This window comes from Elgaria multicarinata, chromosome 1 (assembly GCF_023053635.1).
Source record: "Elgaria multicarinata webbii isolate HBS135686 ecotype San Diego chromosome 1, rElgMul1.1.pri, whole genome shotgun sequence".
Taxonomy (NCBI): Eukaryota; Metazoa; Chordata; class Lepidosauria; order Squamata; family Anguidae; genus Elgaria; species Elgaria multicarinata.
Window position 1 is genome coordinate 102355553 of NC_086171.1, and position 18753 is coordinate 102374305.

Sequence of the window (18753 nt, forward strand, 5' to 3'; positions counted from 1 at the left end):
CTGTTCATTGGGGCCCAGAGAGATGTGTGGTGGAGGATAAATGAATGTGAGGCTCGTAAGGGCCTTGCTTTCTTAGGAATGGTTATTCCCAATGCATTGCACCCAGTGCAGCCATAGTGCTGTGCAGAGGAGTGGAGTGGGATCAGGGAAAAGCAAGCAGATAGGCTCTGTAAGGAGAGTGGATAGTGTTCCATATTTTTAGACTTCATTGTTGGGATGATAAGCTGAAGCAAGATGAAACCTTCAGGTCCTGAGCATGGGAGGGGTGAATCAGGTAGGGGCTGGCAGGGCTTATGGACATCTTCATGTTTCTGGGTCTCTTCTTCTATTTTTATTTATTTATTACATTTTTATACTACCCAATAGCTGAAGCTCTCTACCCTCTGGTATGCCAAAATGCCATGAGTCATAGTTCTTCTGTTCTTCACTTCTTCTACCATTGTATTACTCTGCGATGAGGACAGAATCCCTAACATCAGATCCTGTAGTCATAAGTAAAATAACTTCTGTTGATGGTGAACATCATGTGTGTCCGCAAGCGAATAAACCTGTCTGATAAATGTAACACAATGTTGCTAATGTATTAAAAGAGAATAATCATGTAACACCTACATGATGGGCGTATGCCACGTAATTATCTTGCTTACTGTGAACTTCACAGAAATTCTGGATTGTGAGAGCTGTGGATGTTTGGGTTGTTGTTTTTGCTTGCAGTAAAAAAAAAAATAGTATTTATATTATTAGTATTTATTTCTTGTATTTATATATCGGTTTTCCTAAGTGTTCAGAGAATTTCAGGACTCTTTGCAACAACTTTATAGAGGAGGGCCAGTATCTACATTACAAATAAGGGGTCTTGGGCAGCGAGAACAGTGGCTTGCCTAAGGCCATCCGTTGAATTCATGGCTGAGATGAGATGGTCACAACTCTCACTCGTATAGCCTCTGCAATACAGCAAGGTTTTTTTTTAAGTTGCTGACCTTGGCTACACATTATCAGTTTTTAAAAGAGTGCATTTGTCTTGGTTTTCTTTGGAATTACATGTGCAAAATCATCATCGTCATCATCATCATCATCATCACCATCTTCAAAGGTTGGCTCAGGCTACCATGATGTATTTCCAAAAGTGACCAAGAGATGGCTCTGAAGAACACAGGTGCTGAGCTATATGTAGGAGCTAAAAGTAATGTGTGGATAAATAGACACACAAACATACTGTACACACTGTCCTGCTGACACACACAAATGAAGGAGTCTTTTCTTTGGGCATCTGTCCCTTATCACAGTTCAGAAGGTGTGGTACTCATAGCCTTGAAATGTTCAGTGATGCTAATGCTGAACTGAAATAGGGAAAGAAGCAGTTTGACCAACAACTTTTTGGAAATCAGTAGAGGGAACCCCAGTTTGATGTTTTGGAGATCATTTCAAAAGGGCAAGATGCTATGTGTGATCAACCATAGACCAATTACAGGAAGTATTGCGTACTTGTCAATCTAATGGGCTCCATTTGCCCATAGTGATGCCGTCACATAGCCTAAAAATCTGAAGGGCTACATTGCATTGTGACTTATGGGGTCCCTTATGGGCTGGACTTTCTTAAGGATGAACCAACAGGGAAATGGGCTGCCAGGTAGTAGCAATGAATGAACAACGTTCTCCACAGGAAGTCTGCCCAGCTCAAGGAATAATATAGACGAACAATCCAAAGAAACTGAAAAAGTAGTAGAAGGAAAAGGTAGAGGAATCCCAGGGTTGCGAGGCAATCTGAGCAGGGGCAGGGAATGGGCTGGAGGAGAGTTCCTGCCTATTAACCATGTGATAGGCACTTTCTTTTGCCCATTCCCTAACATGCCTGTGTTTTGCTGTATCCTGGAGCCTAGGTGTGCTTTAACAGACCCAGCATGGCTACCTCGCTCTTTGTTTTCCTGGCATCCATCGGCACATCTACCAGTGACCACCCCAAGCCTACTGTGGCGGTTTCCCTGGGCGACATCAGTGGGAACAGCCACTTCCTTGGTAAGTACACAGGTTACGAAGTGGTTTTTTTCACACAGGCAATATTTCCTTTTCTTTGCCATTTGTTTCTTGTAAGGAACAAGATGAGCCCAATGTAGCTAAGCAAGCTGGAGACATATATTTTCTCCATTTGTTTCACACACACCCCCCCCCCCCGAAAGTTGCAGGACATTTGATAAGGCTGACTACTGCTTCCGGGGTGTACTTCCATTTTGTTTTGCCTCTGGTAAACATGTTTTGCAATGTTTTGCATGTGACCTGCAAAACATATTTAACCAGAGACAACACCAGGGTGGCTGCAAAGAAATGTATGCATATGAGGCCATGGGATTGAAAGCTATTGATGCTAGTCCAGTGATCAAGGCCATGTTAAGCAGAAGCACCAAACGATGTGTGCGTTGATGGGCTGTATTATTTCAGAGTAGGGCTGTGCTCCGCTTCTCCTCGAACCGGAGGAGCAGAAGCGGATTGGGATGCTTCGCCTCCCCTTAAGGTGAGGCGAAGAGGATCGGGGGAGCAGCGGAGCATCGCGGAGCGGATCGAGGTGAAGGCGGATCCTTCACCTCGATCCGGAGCTCCGCAAAAAAGGTAAGGGGGTTTACTTGGCCCTGCCGCCGCCTCCACTGCCCGTGCAGCGATGGCAGCAGAGCCAGGTAAGGGGGCATGGGGGTCTAACCTGGTCCGTCGCAGCCCATCACTGGCTTCACTAGAGTCCGCAGCTCAACCCGGAAGTGTAGACCGCAAGCGAGGCCTACAGTTCCTGGTTGAGCCGTGGGCTCTAGTGAAGCTGGCGACAGGCCGGGACGGACGCAGGTAAGGGGGAGGAGGGAGGGGGCCTTACCTGGCGCTGCCCCTGCTGCTGCGGAGCTCCGATTCAGAGCCAGAGCTCCGCAGCGGAGCGGACCCTAGGCGGATCGAGGCGGGGCAGAGTGGGCACGATCTGCAATTTGCAGATCTGGAGCGGAGCGGATCGGGGGGTCCGTGCACAGCCCTATTTCAGAGTTCAGATGATGGTTTGAATGTCCCTCTCCCCACCAACCAACACCCCCCCCCCGGTCCCCGCAGAACATACAAAAGTAGCATGTCATGGAAAAGTCGGGCCTTAGAATCTACTCCATGACAAGCTAGCCGTGCATGTTTATGGAGTATTCTATGCAGAGGAGGATTCGAATACGTAATCCCTTCCCTGCAGTCTGGAACAACACAGCCCCACCGCGTGTGCCTGTCTGTTTTAACTCTATGTTCCTTCATAGCAGAGAGCAGAAGGGTTTTTCACAAAGAACAGATTACTTTCTGGTGCCTTAATACTCTGTTGCATTCCTTCAGAGCAGTGGTTTTCAAACTCTATACCTTTACAGACTTCTTTTCACATCAATTTGTCTGCTGAGGAATCTGAGAGTCTTTGCTCTCCAGTCTCTCTTTTGTTGCAGTGGATTCTGGGGTGCGCTCTAGAAGACACTTTTTTTTTTTATTGAACACTAGCCAGGCTCTCTGGGCCTTACTATTGGCCACATGTGTGCTGTAGAACACACCAAACACTCTCCAGCAGCTGCATGTTGCAGGGGAAGAATGGTGGCTGTAGGCATGCTGGGTTTTTTTTAGGGAAATTTGTCTGAGCTTTTCATTGAGAACCCCCTGAAAAGCTTGTGAAGAGCCTCATGGAAGACACTTTAAAAGCCATGGCTTCCTAAGAACCAGCCGTCAGTGTGAATTTAGAATAGAAATGACAGCAAAGTTCTCCCGTGCCAAGATCGAGAACAAGCTTTCAAGCCTCATTAAAATACACTACAAAACAGAGATGAACTTTACTAGGAAGCACAAATTATCCCCCAGCTCCAATTTTAACCCAGGTCAGAGGCTTCCTTCTTGCTCAACTTTGCTGTGATCACTAATTGCCCAGAGTCACCCCTGCCATTCCCATCCGTCCCTTAACTCAGTGTTGGTGGTGGGAGCAGCAACAAAGGTACGAGGGGGAAGAGATTTTCTCTGGTACTCTCCTTCCCATCTGCCTTTGCTACTGCTCTTAATTAAAGGGAAAGAGGGCTACATCTCCCCAAGCCCTCAGATTGGCATGGGCTTTCTTCTTCTTCTTCTTCTTCTTCTTCTTCTTCTTCTTCTTCTTCTTCTTCTTCTTCTTCTTCTTCTTCTTCTTCTTCTTCTTCTTCTTCTTCTTCCTCCTCCTCCTCCTCCTCCTCCTCCTCCTCCTCCTCCTCCTCCTAATTTTCCCATTTTTGTGGGGGAAACCTAGAAAAATCTCAAGGCAGTGTGAGGAGAGCTGCAGGGCCATCTCTAATTCAGGGGATTTCAACATGAACCAAAAGTTCTTTTATTCCTTTATCACCCTCAGCAACGTACGAGCTATCGTGTCAGCAGAACCCACTGATCATCAACGTAACTGAAAACGTTGCCTTCCGCCAAATCACCTCTGCCTTGTTCAACTTCTCCTCCCTCTCTGTGGGCATCTCTGCAGTGGCATTACGGACACATTTGCCATTAGACCCTTCCAACCCAAGCAACTGCCTCCCAGAGCATGAGGGACACAGCTGCCAGAGTCACAGGTAACACAGTGTTTTGGATTAACATGCTGAGCTCTACCCACTGTTATAGCTGAAATAAAATTGAGCAGAATTCATTTTTAAAAATCTAAAGACAGTCTAGAGCTGGTTGTGCTCTCATGTTTTTTATCCTAGTAATGCAAAAGATTTACAGAACTTAAAGTATTATATTAAACTCTTTAGGAAGCTCACAATGGTTTATGTGGGGCTCCTAGATGATCTTCTGCTCAAATGCTGAACAAGCTGAGACCCAGTTAGCTTTTAGAAATATAGGAAGTTTTCTGGAAGATCTAGCAATACTTGCAAATATATCATAGTGTGAAACAGTCAGATCAGGATTTGGCATAATCCCTTCCACCCCATGGGAATTGATAGTTGGGTAAGCCTGTCATACTTCCTTCCTGCATTTCTCCTAATACATGTGTTTTTGTACGCAATTTTGCTAAATATACTCATTTCTTTTTGCAAATGATTTTCCTTATATAATGCATGTTTCCCTGTTATTTTCACCAACATAAACATTTTTGTGTGCGTCTTTCCCCTAATATTCTGTCTTTGTACACATTTTTTGATCGGAGAAATTCATTGCAATTTGGAGAAGTGTGAATTTGGAATGCTAACGTAAGTTTTGGTTCATGCATTAGTTTGAAAGTGCGGAATTAGGTAAGTTTGCATTAAAATCTGAGCCCCCATCCCAAATTTATACACATGAATTCCTACACATGACTTTTGCCCTGCCCATGTCTGAGAAAGGGAGCCTCTCACTGTACAGGGTGAGGAAAAGGTCTTATTTCTGATTAGCTAATGACCAGAGATGAGGTCTTCAGCATAGGGGAGGAGGTGTGGCCTGAGGAAGAAGCTAGCAGGCTAGATGGGGGACCTCTATGGGCAGTATCTGGCCCATGGGTCAGCTTCCCCATGGCTGATGTAGACATTTTTGCTGGATGTAGAAGGCAGCACAGAAGAATCCATAGGGATTTGTGGAGGGCATCACCTGAAAGGTCAGCGGGGCAGCTGATTTGGGCAGTGTAGTTCTGGATAGAGTTGTGAAAGTGATTTGGGCTACCTAAACACAAGGTTGTATATGTTCAGACAGGAAGCATCCTGCCCTCTAGGAAAGGTAGGTTCTACTCAGCATCCCTGTACATAAGCAGGGGGTCCTTCTGGAAGAAAGGCTGGTTGTCCCTGAATAATTGTCTAACAAATACCAATGCAAATGCATTCAAACTCCCATTGTACAGTTGCCAGTACAGAGCCTTGGCATTGAAAACTGGTTCTGGGGCTGAGGTCTGATGAGGCCTAGCTAAAAATTAAGTTCCAGACATGCCAGCATTAAACAATGTGGTGGTTAACGATTCCCATTGGGCTACTGGATTGGAACATCCCAAAGTCAGTTTTGGCATCCACTGCATTATTGTTGAATACAAAAGGGAAGAAACACGAGGAGAGGATCTCTCCATAAAACAGTTGCGTTGGTGGAAGCTTGTTAAATGCTTGCCTTCCCACTTGCGTTCTGGTTTTCTGCCATTTTACCACCAGATGTCATGAGTCAGTTCCAGGCAGCTCTGGAACTGGGGCAAGGGAATCTCCTGTCACTTGGTGCCATGTTATATTCCACAAATGCTTCCCTGGTGAGTTCTTATTGCAGCTTGTTAGTTCTTGATTTCCTCAGCCCGCTGAGCTCTTTCCTCTGTGCAGTTAATGATAACAACAATGAAGTGTCAATGGAGCTAGAAAGTATGTTGGGAAGTTAAATGAAATCTAACTAGGTTTAGGGCACCCTCCTAAGCATGCTGAGAGTTGTAGGACTTTTTTTTCTAGTGCTGTGGCAAAAAAAATGATTATTCTATTTTTGGCATTTCATTGGGGTGGGGGTGGGGGGAATGAAAGCTTTGGCAAAAGAGGCTGGGAGAGTTGAGAATTTTGGAGAATATTCTCCTGGGGAGAGGGACGGGCTTTCCACATACCCTTTTAAGTGTAGGCAGTTTTCAGGGGTCTTCTTTCTATTTTTTTTTTCAAGAACACCACTGGCACTTGCAGAAGCCCAGTAGGTCTTCCTGAATGCCTGGGTGAGGTCACATGGTCTCCATTAGGCATTCACTAAGAACTGCTGGGCTCCTCCAAGTGCCAGAGAGCTGAAGAGGCTCGAATCTATGTACCGAGTCCAGGAGAAGGAGGCTGAACTTCCTATTTGCGCACCCCAGGCCAAATGCTATAATAGTTGAATCGGCCCAAGGTCGCTCCCCAAAAGGTCCATGCTTTGCTGGTTGATAAGGCAGGGCGAAGGCTTGAGCCTTTTGGGCAGGTAGATGTATTCCTCTGTTGTGCTGTGGTTGAAAGTGGCTAATTACCAAGCCACGATGGCCCATTATCAGCTGTTCTCTGGAAGAAGTTGAGCTCCTTGTGTGATTACCTCCCAGAAGATCAGAGGGAATTAGCAAGAATGTTTTGATCAGAAGCAGTTCAGCTGTTTCGTCAAGAACTAAACATGGTGTGGCATCAGGCTGACTGCATTGCAAAACCGATGGCTGGGGCTATCGCATTAAGACACCATGCATGGATTAGGTCTGCTGGTATGACACCGGAAGCGCGCTCAAGGATCGAGGACTTGCTGTTTGATGGAGAGGGTCTATTTAATATGAAAACAGATGAATAGATGGATTCTGTCCAGAAAACTAAAAACATAGCTCGTAAGATGGGGTTGGGAGTACAACAGCAACCCCAAGCTTACAAGCCTCGTTGCTGGTTTCGCCAGCAGCAACCGATTTTTAAGCAGTCTTCTGACAGGCAGCCTCAATACCAAATTCAGTCCCAGTGCAAACAGCAGCAATCTTTGTCTCGGTACCGACAAGGCCATGTCAAGATGGATCAGACATCAAGGTGGTGTATTTGACTCATTGATCCGCTTGTCTGCTCTGTTGCCATCTCCTTCGATCTTCTATCCTCTTCTATCCTTTTCTCCCAATTTGGACATATCTGACTTCAGATACTTGGGTTCTGGACATTGTGGCAAAAGGATACAGAATGGAGTTCGAAGTCCTCCCTCCCACCTGAACCGTGAGAGTGCCAACACCTTCTGAGGTTCTAAGGGCAGAAAACCTAGTCCTATTACAAAAGGGCGCTATTTGACGTATAACACCTCTTCAATCAGGAGGAGCATTTTTCTCCTGGTACTTCACGGTACTGAAATGGGATGGGGGACTTCGCCTTATTCTAGACATCAAAGGTCTCTGTGTTTTTATCCTTAGCAGAAAGTGCCGAATGACTACCTAGTCAACTATCCTTCTGCTTCTGTGTCATGAGGTGTGGTTCGCAGCTCTGGACCTAAGGGATGCATGCTTCCATATAGGGATCCATCTGTCATATCATTGTTTCCTCAGTTTTGTCACTGGAACCAAAATGTTTCAATTTTGAGTCCTTCCCTTTGGTCTGGCAACAGCACCAAAAGTTTTTACCAAATGTATTGCGGTGGTATGTGCATTCTTTCAGCTTCGGGGATAGAAGTTTACCTGTACTTGGATGACTGGGTCCTAGTAGGGTCATCAAGGACTTCATTGGAACCTACCATCGTGTTTATTCTCAAGTTTCTGCCAGCAATTGGCTATTATGCGAACAACGAGACGTCGACCCTATGCCCTACACCGTGCATAAAGTTCATAGGGGGCAATCCTAGACTCGAGAGTAGGCCGCACGTACTTACCTCAACAGAGACTACTTACACTAGTCAGTATGGCAGAGCACCTGTTCTGACGCTGGGTTTCAAGTGCCACTCAATTCAGAGACTGCTCGGGCATATGGCAGCAGCAGTTACAGTCGTCCAGTGGACATGATTGAGAATGCAACCTCTACAGAAGTGGTTCCTCCGTGTCTTTCCCTTTGGGGCCGTCGCTTGGAAGTTCAGGTTACGAGTACCATTGAATATCGCTCGCTCCCTTCGATGGCGGATGAACCAAAAGAACCTATCCCAGGGAGTGCCATTTCTTCCTCACTCTCCATCCCGAACCGTCACAACAGGCACATTGATGATGGGTTGAGGTCATTGCTGTCCTCCGAAGGTACAAGGGATGTGGTCTCAATGAGAATTCCACCTGCATATAAATCACCTGGAATTCTTGGCAGTTTGGAAGGCATTGCACACCTTCAAGCCAGAGATAAAAGGGTACCATGTCCTGCTACTCACAGACAATACCGCTGTCCTTTAGCACTTGAACAAGCAGGGTGGAACACGTTCATCTGGGTTGATAGACATGACTTTGAAACTGTTCGATTGGATTATACCAAGGGGCACCGCTGTTCATATCGCAGGTGCGGACAGTGTTCTAGCAGACTCCTTAAGCCGTTAGAACGTCACGTTGCACAAGTGGCAACTTTTGCTCCAAATACTTCGACACCTCTTTCGGAGTTGGGGCCTGCCAATGGTCAACATGTTCACCACGGAATGCAATGTGGTCTGCAAAAAGTTTTGTTCCAGAGGGGGTCTCAGTTGGGCATCACTAGGGGACACCTTCCAGATTGATTGGAGTGGGTCTTTATTTTCCCCCTCCGTTTCCACTGATTGCAAAAGTCCTTTCAAAGATCAGACTGGATGGAACCAACAGTATAATTGTCACTCCTTGGTGGCCCAGCAACCCTGATTCGCCCTCCTCAGGCTTTCCAGAGACTCCTGTTGATACCGGACCAGCTCTCTCGGTACTGAGGCAGGATGCACCATTCTCACCTGAGGCCCCTGAAGACCATGGAAAGTTTGCAATTAATGGTGTACTCCTCAGTACTGGAAGGGGTCCAGTCAGTCCCTCCTAGTGACACGGAAACCTGCTACTAGAAAATCTTATGAGGCAAAGTGGTCAGAGTTTAAAAGATTTGTTAATGAAAAGGGCTTTGATGCTAGCCCTTTTCATTCTATGTTTTCTGTATCATTTGTATGACAGGCGCCTGAAGCTGTCTTCCCTCAGGGTTTATCTGCTGGAAGTCGTAGCGTCTACAGCCCGAGTTCATAAGCAATCATTACTTTCTCATCCTATGGTTAGACAATTCCTTAAGGGGATTAAAGAATCTGGTGCCACCAGTTCAGTCAATAGTGCTCTTATGGCGAAGCCCTTAGAACCATTGGTTACGGTAGATATTTGCCTACTTTTGCGGAAAGTAGCATTCCTGGTGGCAGTTATGTCCGCTAAACGCTCCAGTGAATTCTGCGCTCTAAGAATTGACTCTCCCTACTTAGTGTGTCATGAAGACAAGGTGGACCTCCGATCTTCTGATTTTCATATTAGTCAGCAAATTACCAGTCTTCCTGTCTCTGACATCAGATCTGGAAATGAGACTGCATGAGGTTGATGTGAGAAGGGCATTGGCTATTCGCACTACAAATAGGCTCTTTATGGCAGAAAGAACAAAGGTCAGCCTGTGTCTTCATAGAGATTTGCTTCCTGGTTGGTGCAGACAATTAGGCGGGCCTATGACTTCGCGAAGCTGAAGCTGCCTGGTCAGGTTAGACCCCACTTGACACGAGATGTAGCTACTTATACAGCTTTTGGTCGAGGTGTACCGATCACAGACTTGTGTCGAGCGGCAACCTGGTCTCAACTGTTGACGTTTGAGAGGCACTACAAGCTCAATGCCAGAGCTCGATTGGATGTAGCATTTGGGAGATCTGTGCTGTCTTCAGCCTTTTAAGAGTGCGCCTACCCTCATTCAGTAAGACGGCTTATTAATTTCCCATATGTGTGATGCACAGAGACCACGAAAGAGAATTGCAGGTTGCTTACCTGTAACCGTAGTTCTTCGAGTGGTCATCTATGCGTTCACACCACCCTCCTACCACTTCGGTGTCACTGTCATGTTGATGGGGATTCCGTGAGGGGGTGTTCCCATGGTTTGAGGCCTCTTTGGTGGTCTCCAGGAACTGAGGGAACGAGCAGGAACCCGCTGGAGCACACGCAGTATCGTGGGGGAGGGTTCCCGCAAAAAAACAACAACCCTGTTCCTCAGCAATAGAAGTGAATGCATAGATGACCACTCAAAGAGCTACGGTTACAGGTGAGCAAGCTGCATTTCTGTTATACATTTTGTAATTGTGTATAGGTTGCCTTTGGCTGGCAAATAAATGACATCTACCTCCTTGATTTAATAAAATCTGAGGTCTATCTGTACAGAGGAGGAAAAAGTCAGGTCTTAGAGCTGGGTCCTACATTGGCTCAGGAATATCCTGAGATTGTTGGATTGAATTCGGTCAGATGCAGTCAGGAATTGGGCGACTATATGTAACTTTGTGTGCGTTTGTGGCAGTAGGTTAATTTAATGCCAGAAAATGTGAGTGTAGTGGGTAGGCGTGGAGAACTGCATTGCGCTTGATGTAGAAGGCCCCAGAAGCTAAAACATATGCTTGTAAAATATATATTAAAAAAAGAAGCAAGTGGAAATATAAGCTAGTGAAAGAATTTTTAGCAGCTGACCTGAAACCATTTCTCACTTCATAAACATGTCTGCGTGTATGGAGAAAAGAAATATTTTTTGTGGTCCTTTTTTGTGCATTCTTGACTTGTCCTCCTGCCCCAACCCTTCAAAAATAGTCTGTTCCACTCTAATGTTGGAGTTCAGTGCTTGGCCATGCTCTTTCTGTGTGCATATAGTTTGCTCGATGGGGGCTCTGTTGCAGCTGCCCATAAATAAGCTGATCCTGGGCAAATCCCCAGGCTGCTTCCCCTGTCCAGGACTTCCTCTTTGTTTTCCTGATTGTGCGGCCCCTCATTATCCCCCATGTCAACAAGTCAAGAACAAGTATTTTTAGATCATGCAAATTTCACAGTAAGTGCCACTGTAGAAGACACTTTCCGTCCTGTGTGATGGAGGAGAAAGAATGCCACTTACAAAGAGTGCCTTCACAGTTTGTAAAAAATTGCATTAAAAATAACTAGCATTTGAATAAAACCCTGCTACCTTATTAATTTATGATACCTTTAATGATCAAAGGGTTTTTAACTGATTAATAAGAGTAAATGACTAAACGTTGCAGCACTAAATTGTCAAAAAAGGGCTGAACTAAGGCATCATACTAAATCACGCCAGTCCTTTTCCAGCTTCATTGGCTGCCAGTCCAGGCCCAGGCCCGATTCAAAGTGCTGGTATTAACATTTAAAGCCCTAAACGGCTTGGGGCCAGGCTATCTGAAGGAACGCCTCCTCCCGTATGTAACTGTCTGGACCCTAAGGTCATCCTTAGGGGTCCTTCTCCTCGAGCCCCTGCCAAGGGAAGTGAGGCAGGTGGCTACCAGGAGGAGGGCCTTCTCTGCTGTGGCACCCCGGCTGTGGAATGAGCTCCCTAAGGAGGTTCGCTTGGCATCTACGTTATATGCTTTTAGACGCCAGGTGAAGACCTTTTTATTCTCCCAGCATTTTAACAGTCTATAAATAAATTTTAACTCGGTGTTTTAAATTTGTAATTTTGCATTGCTGCTGTTTTTATCTGGTTGAGCTTTTATATTGTATTTTATATTATGGTTTTATACTGTTGTTTTATGCTTTGAATGTTTTTAATTTTTGTGAACTGCCCAGAGAGCTTCGGCTATGGGGCAGTATATAAATGTAATAATAAATAAAAATAAAAAAATAAAAATAAAAGACAGTTAAAAATGAGGGATTAAAAGTGAGACTATTTAATCACCAATAAAAGGTCCTCCTCCGAGTGCCTACTCCGAGGGAAGCTCAGAGGATGGCAACAAGGGAGAGGGCCTTTTCAGTGGTGGCCCCCCAATTATGGAATGATCTCCCTGACAAGGCTCGCCTGGCACCAACATTATCTTTTCGGCACCAGGTCAATACTTTTCTCTTCTCCCAGTCAGTTAACAACATGTTGTTTTAATAGGATATTGTTGTTTTATGCTTTTGATGGTTTTAAATTTTGTATATTTGTTTTCATGTTCACTGTTTTGAACTTTTGTAAACCGGACAGAGAGCTTTGGCTATGGGGCGGTATATAAATGATGATAATAATAATAATAATAATAATAATAATAATAATAATAATAATAATAGAAAACAAGAGAGATCCAGCTGTAGAACCTTCAACAACTTATCACCTCTCGTCGACAGATTAACCATTACTATTAACCATTAAGAGCGTGATCCACCCAACATTAAGTTTTATTAGGGTGGAATCCTATGCATGCTTAGACAGAAAGAAGTTTGACCATTCCTAGCATAGCTGGCTGGAGGGATTCTGGGAGTTGTAAGATGTTTTGGCCTAGAATTATAATTAGCCATAGTCAGTTTAGGCAATGGTGAGAGATGATTGGAGTTGAAGACCAAACCGTCTAGAGGGCCACAAGTTGCCCACACATCACCTAAAGCAATATTTCTGCGAATCTGAAACAAACAAAAAAAGTGTCAGATGATTTAGCATTGACTGTGTAGCAGCATCAGTTGGCAGATGGAATGATGAGGACCTTGTGAGTTATCACTGGGTTCTTCTTCTTTAGGTTCAGACTGTGTTCCCAGAAAGCTAATGGTCAGCCTTGTCTGCCTTTGTCATAAGTTGTTATTTAGCTTTGCATTCATAAGAATAGATGTCATATTGGTTTTGCCCAAATTTCTTGAAATATGCTAGTAAACACACTGTATACCTTTCTTGTAATGATATCTGAAACTGCTTCTCCTTTGCATTGGAGTGTTTTCATTGTCTGAAGGTATTAAGAATAATATTTTCAGCACTTATTCTATCTTGGGTCTACAGCTTTCCTGAGAGCAAAGCAATATACAAAATGGCTAATATGAGTACCCCAGGCATCAGAACAGCAGTAAAGGTCTTTAGGGTAAGAGCTTTGGGGTCATGACTTTTACACCCTCATACTAAGATTTTTAAAAACAGGCTCATGCTTTCATTGATAAAAACAGAAGCTATAAAACAATTATCTTCTGGGGATTCAACATCAACAATAGTTTCACATCAAAAATATTCATGAGAGCCTTTTCGATGGTGGCCCCCCGACTGTGGAATGATCTCCCCGATGAGGCTCGCCTGGCGCCAACACTGTGATCTTTCAGGCGCCAGGTCAAGACTTTCCTCTTCTCCCAGGCATTTAACCGCATTTAACAACAATTTTGTTTTTTAACGGCCCCCAGAACTGTTGTTTTTAAATGGATACTGTTGTTTTTATACTGTTTGTTTTTATGTTTCTGATGGTTTTTAAATTTTGTATAGTTTTTAATGTTTACTGTTTTTAACTTTTGTAAACCGCCCAGAGAGCTTCGGCTATGGGGCGGAATATAAATGTAATAAATAAATAAATAAATAAATAAATAAATAAATAAATAAGTGGTCATGCTTTGCACATTTATTTTAGCCGTGTCCATTTTCAGCTTAGAAAAAAAAAGAAAAGGTCATTGGGGTGGGGCTATGTCTTTACATAATGCATAATTAACTTGTACCCATCACCACAGTAGGTAGTGATAGGCACTAGATTAGAGCCAGCTTTAAAAGAAAGGTTTAGACAAATTCAGGGACACTAGTATTATTAACAGTTATTAGGTAATGGCTAGATAGAACCTCCATATATGAAGCTCTGTGCCCCTGAATGGCAGGTTCTCTGGGCTCTCGCCTTCATGCTCTGTGTCTGGATTTCTTGGGAGGCATCTTGATGGCCATTCCTGGAAATACGATTTGGGACTAGGTGAACCCTTGGTCTGGTTCAGCAGGGATGTTCTTATGACCTTAGCAATCATAAATAAGGGGAACTTCTGAATAGTTAATATTACCTCTGAACACCCGTTGCTGATAAACAGGCAGTAGTGAAGCAGAACAGATTTGTTCATGCCCTGCTTGTGGGCTTCTCAAAAACAGCAATGTTCTACCAGATAGATTGTTGTTCTAATCCAGCAGGGCTCTAATTATATTCTTAACTGAAAAAATGAAGGTGTTTCCCTTTATTTGCTCCCCCCTCCCCTTTATCACTTACCATACTATTTCCACCCCCCACTCCATTGCATCTTCAATGTTTGTATTCTAGTGCTATTTTTTCATAACTAACTTTGTGCCTCCTTTTTATTTTGTTATTGTTCAGTTTTCTCTCTCTCTCTTTTTCTTTTATTATTCCTCACTCTTTTTGCATACCTCTGTGAAGCCACAGTTATTAAACTTCAGTTCATAACTACTTCTGAATTTTGAAACATAAGCACTTTATGACAGAACGTCCGTTATAATTTCCTAGGCTAGAATCAATGGTTTAGAGCTAGTCTCTTTGATTTTCTCTTCAGAACCGTTATTAATGAATGTTTCTAGGACAATACAGTGGCTAATATAAACTCATATTTTTCATTCAAAAATCAGTAGTGCAGATGACACTGTTTTGAAAAACCTAGGTTTATTGTTAAGAGCTAGGAGAAACAATAGCTTCTCCTGACCGGGGTCCTCGGGGGACAACTTGTAAGTAGGGCATGGGCTGCTGGTGGAAGAAGAGGACAACATTCAGCCGGTTTGATATGGAAAATCATCAGAGTAAGACTTAGAGGAATAACATACTATGAACCCACTAACCAAAACCAAGCCACAGAAGGAACATTCTGTGTCATATGTAACTACTGCTAAATGTTAAGAGGAAATGTGGATTTTGAGGGAGGTGGGAAAGACATAAATTGCTCATGTTTGGGCGGTGATTCATTAAATTCTGGAATGAAGCTGGGAGGTCCAGATTCTTAACCATTTGCATGGAATGATTGTAGGCCTGCACAATTTAGGATCCACCCAAGGGAATGCAGCCCACCATCCATGTCTTGTGGTCTGCCAAGTGTTTGTCTCTGCCCCCTATTTTTGCAATTCTAGACAAGCAGAAAAAACAATATCAAATCATATGTGGCTGTTAGGTTATGTTTGACTTAGTGGATCACATGTTGTGCAGGCTTCCTTCATTATGCTGGGCTCCATCTCATTCCTTTTATCCACTGGTATTATTCAGGATGGGCAACCAACTAACTATGGTTGGTAGCCCACCAGGGTTTTGATAAACTGCCTGGGGGTTTTGTGCATGTTGTTGGCTTTTTGGAACTGCAGTAATGGGATTTTCAAGCACTTGGGAAATTATAGAATATGGCTGTTAGGCTGCATTGGTATTAGTGAAGTAGAGAAAATAGAAGGCTGTGGTTGAAAAAGCAAAAACACAATTTGGGTGCTGAGCACTCAACCACAAAGACTCACTCGTGAAATATAAGATAGACGCAATCTATTACAAATGTGGATGATATATACAGAATTCTTACATATACAGTTTGTAACAAATATACAAAACACTTTCTCCTTGCTGATACACTGCCTTAAACCCCTCCAAAGAAATCCAACGGTGCAGAAGCTTCCACTATATAGAAAAAGAAAACAATAACAATAGTAGTGTCCAATGTGTCGGCACTAAAGTCACAATAACATGTTACAAAACAGCATATGTGAAAAATATTTTTGTAGTAAAGGTACAGAATTGTATCCCCCCACACGTTCACTAATCAGTGCGTCTAAATAAGCAATCACATATCTAGGCGTCTAAAAAGTTCTAGGCATCTAAATGATACAGGTGTCCGGTACAATTCCTGTTTCGAAGAGTCTTCATCAGTTGGATGCTTGTTCATAGAAGGAGCCGTGGCCGTATGTTTGGGGTGAAGCCCTCCAACATTATCTTGTAGTTTTCATGTTTAGATCAGCCACATAATGCTCTCAACTGCTCTTCACGAGTTAGTCTTTGTGGTTGAGTGCTCAGCACCCAAATTGTGTTTGGCATTGGTGAAGTCATGTTGAACAGGTGTGATGCTGACTTTTGCTGAAGCTGTATAATAAGCTGAGGAAGTTAAGAAATGGGAAACTAACTTCTTTCCTTTCGCAGGAAATACATGTTAAAGCAAAAAGCTTATCAGACTCCAAAGAAAACTTTTAAAGAAAGGCTTTAAAAGACAAAATTGTATACTCAAATATCTGCATAGCAGTTCAGAAAGCTCCTGTGTGTGTGCTATGTATATCAGCTTTTTTCATTTTGACTTAGAATTAAGAAAAAAATATGTAGCCTATTCTACTAGGTTTGTCATTTAAGCCTTTTGGTTTAACATGTTTTTTTTCCATGTGATAGAAAATAAAGTGTCTCGTTTCCATTTCCTATGTTGATTATGCATACTTAGAGTTTTAACAAGGATGATTTTTCCTATAAGAGGTATTTTTTTGTGTGTGCTTCAGGCATTTAAAAAAAAATCAAAGTGGTAGCATAAATGTATATCTGTTTCAGTGTTTGTTTTCTTGTTTGTAGATCAGTCCCTGAAAAAGGAAATAAATCTTTCTGAAAAACATCAGGCTGAATAAATTTAGGCGCTCCTTTGAGAATTTCTTCTCTTGTTTTTGCATTTCCCAGTGTACTTTCTCTCACCGTTTCTTTCCGGTAATACAGGAATATGCATTTTGGTTCCATGCTCTCTCTCTCTCTCTCTCTCTCCCCCAACAGCTGCACCCAGCAAACCTGCGGAGGGCAAGGTAGCTGTGTGCTGCCTCATATTCATCATGCTGCTGCTGCCAACTGCACACCCAGCAGTCAGGGGCACATGGAATGTATCATTACTTGTGAAAATGGATATGCCAGCCATGGGCAGTTGCTGCGCCCAGGACAGGTGAGTTGATGGGAGTTACGGTATTATTCCAGATGTGCTCCAGCAAGAGAGGGTTTTAACCTATTTATTTATTTAGAATATTTATATACCGCTCCTCATTGAAAAAATTTCGGAGCGGTGTACAAGGTAAAATGAAAATAAAAACAGAATAAAACAGTTAAAACAAAATTTAAAAAGAACCAAAAAACAACAACACAGAAATCCAAGGCTGCATGTTAAAGAAAGGCTTCTTGGAATAAAGATGTTTTCAGGAGGCGCCGAAAGGAGTACAAGGTTGGAGCCTGTCTGACCTCCAGAGGCAGGGAGTTCCACAGGAGGGGCGCCACCACGCTGAAGGCTCTTCCCCTGGTGGATTCCAATCGGAGGATGGATCTATGTGGAACCACCAGGAGCAGGCCCTCGGATGACCTCAGTGACCAGGCAGGTTGGTAAGGGAGAAGGCGCTCTCTCAGGTATCCTGGTCCCAAGTTGTTTAGGGCTTTGTACACAAGTACAAGAACCTTCAACCTGGCCCGGTAGCGAATAGGCAGCCAGTGCAGTTCCCTCAGCAGAGGAGTTCCATGCTGGAAAGGGGCAGCTCCAGACAACAGCCGAGCTGCAGCATTCTGCACTAGCTCCAGCTTCCGGAGCAGCTTCAAGGGCAGCCCCACATAGAGCGCATTGCAGTAATCCAATCTTGAGGTTACCAATGCCTGTACCACCGTGGTCAAGCTATCCCTGTCCAGAAGAGGCCGTAGTTGGCGAACCAACCGAAGAGGGTAAAAGGCACTCCGAGCCGTGGCGGCTACTTGAGCCTCCAACGACAGAAATGGGTCTAAGAGTACTCTCAAACTATGAGCCTGTTCTTTCAGAGGCAGAGCAACCCCATCCAGAACAGGCAATGAGCCTGTCTCCTGGACTCAGGAACCACTCACCCACAGGGCTTCTGTCTTGCCAGGATTTAGTCTCAGTTTATTGGCCCTCATCCAGCCCATTACTGAGTCTAGGCACTGGTCCAGGACTTGCACAGCCTCACCTGATTCAGTTGTCACAGGCAGATAGAGCTGCGTGTCATCAGCGTATTGATGGCATTTAGCTCCAAATCCCCTAATGACTGCTCCCAACGGCTTCATATAGATGTTAAATAACATTGGGGACAAGATGGTTACAGGACTGAATCAGCCTTGGTCGCCCTGATGGATGACCTTTATCGAGAGAGGGACAGGGGGAATGCAACCCTGTTAATCCTGCTCGATCTCTCGGCGGCTTTTGATACCATTGACCATGGTATCCTCCTGGATCGACTCCGTGGGATGGGCATCGGAGGCACTGTTTTACAGTGGTTCCGGTCCTACCTACGGGGTCGCTTTCAGAGAGTAGCATTGGGTGACCAGTCCTTGGCCTCCTGGCAATTGAGCTATGGAGTGCCGCAGGGCACCATCTATTATTATTATTATTATTATTTATTTATATAGCACCATCAATGTACATGGTGCTGTACTGAGTTTAAACGGACCAGGTTCCAGATCGGAACCCAGACTGGAATGGATCTAGATAATCAGTATCCTCCAAGAGTG

At 44.0% G+C, this 18753-nt stretch overlaps 1 protein-coding gene across 1 annotated transcript in view; it reads left to right on the top strand.

Moving 5' to 3' along the window:
- Positions 1-18753, top strand: part of PAPPA2 (pappalysin 2) — a 180756-nt gene that overhangs the window by 91760 nt on the left and 70243 nt on the right. The window contains exons 12-14 of the mRNA XM_063130342.1: positions 1881-2016; positions 4364-4574; positions 17035-17197. Of these exons, the coding sequence (XP_062986412.1) occupies positions 1881-2016; positions 4364-4574; positions 17035-17197 (510 nt within the window). The remainder of the gene's footprint in view (positions 1-1880; positions 2017-4363; positions 4575-17034; positions 17198-18753) is intronic.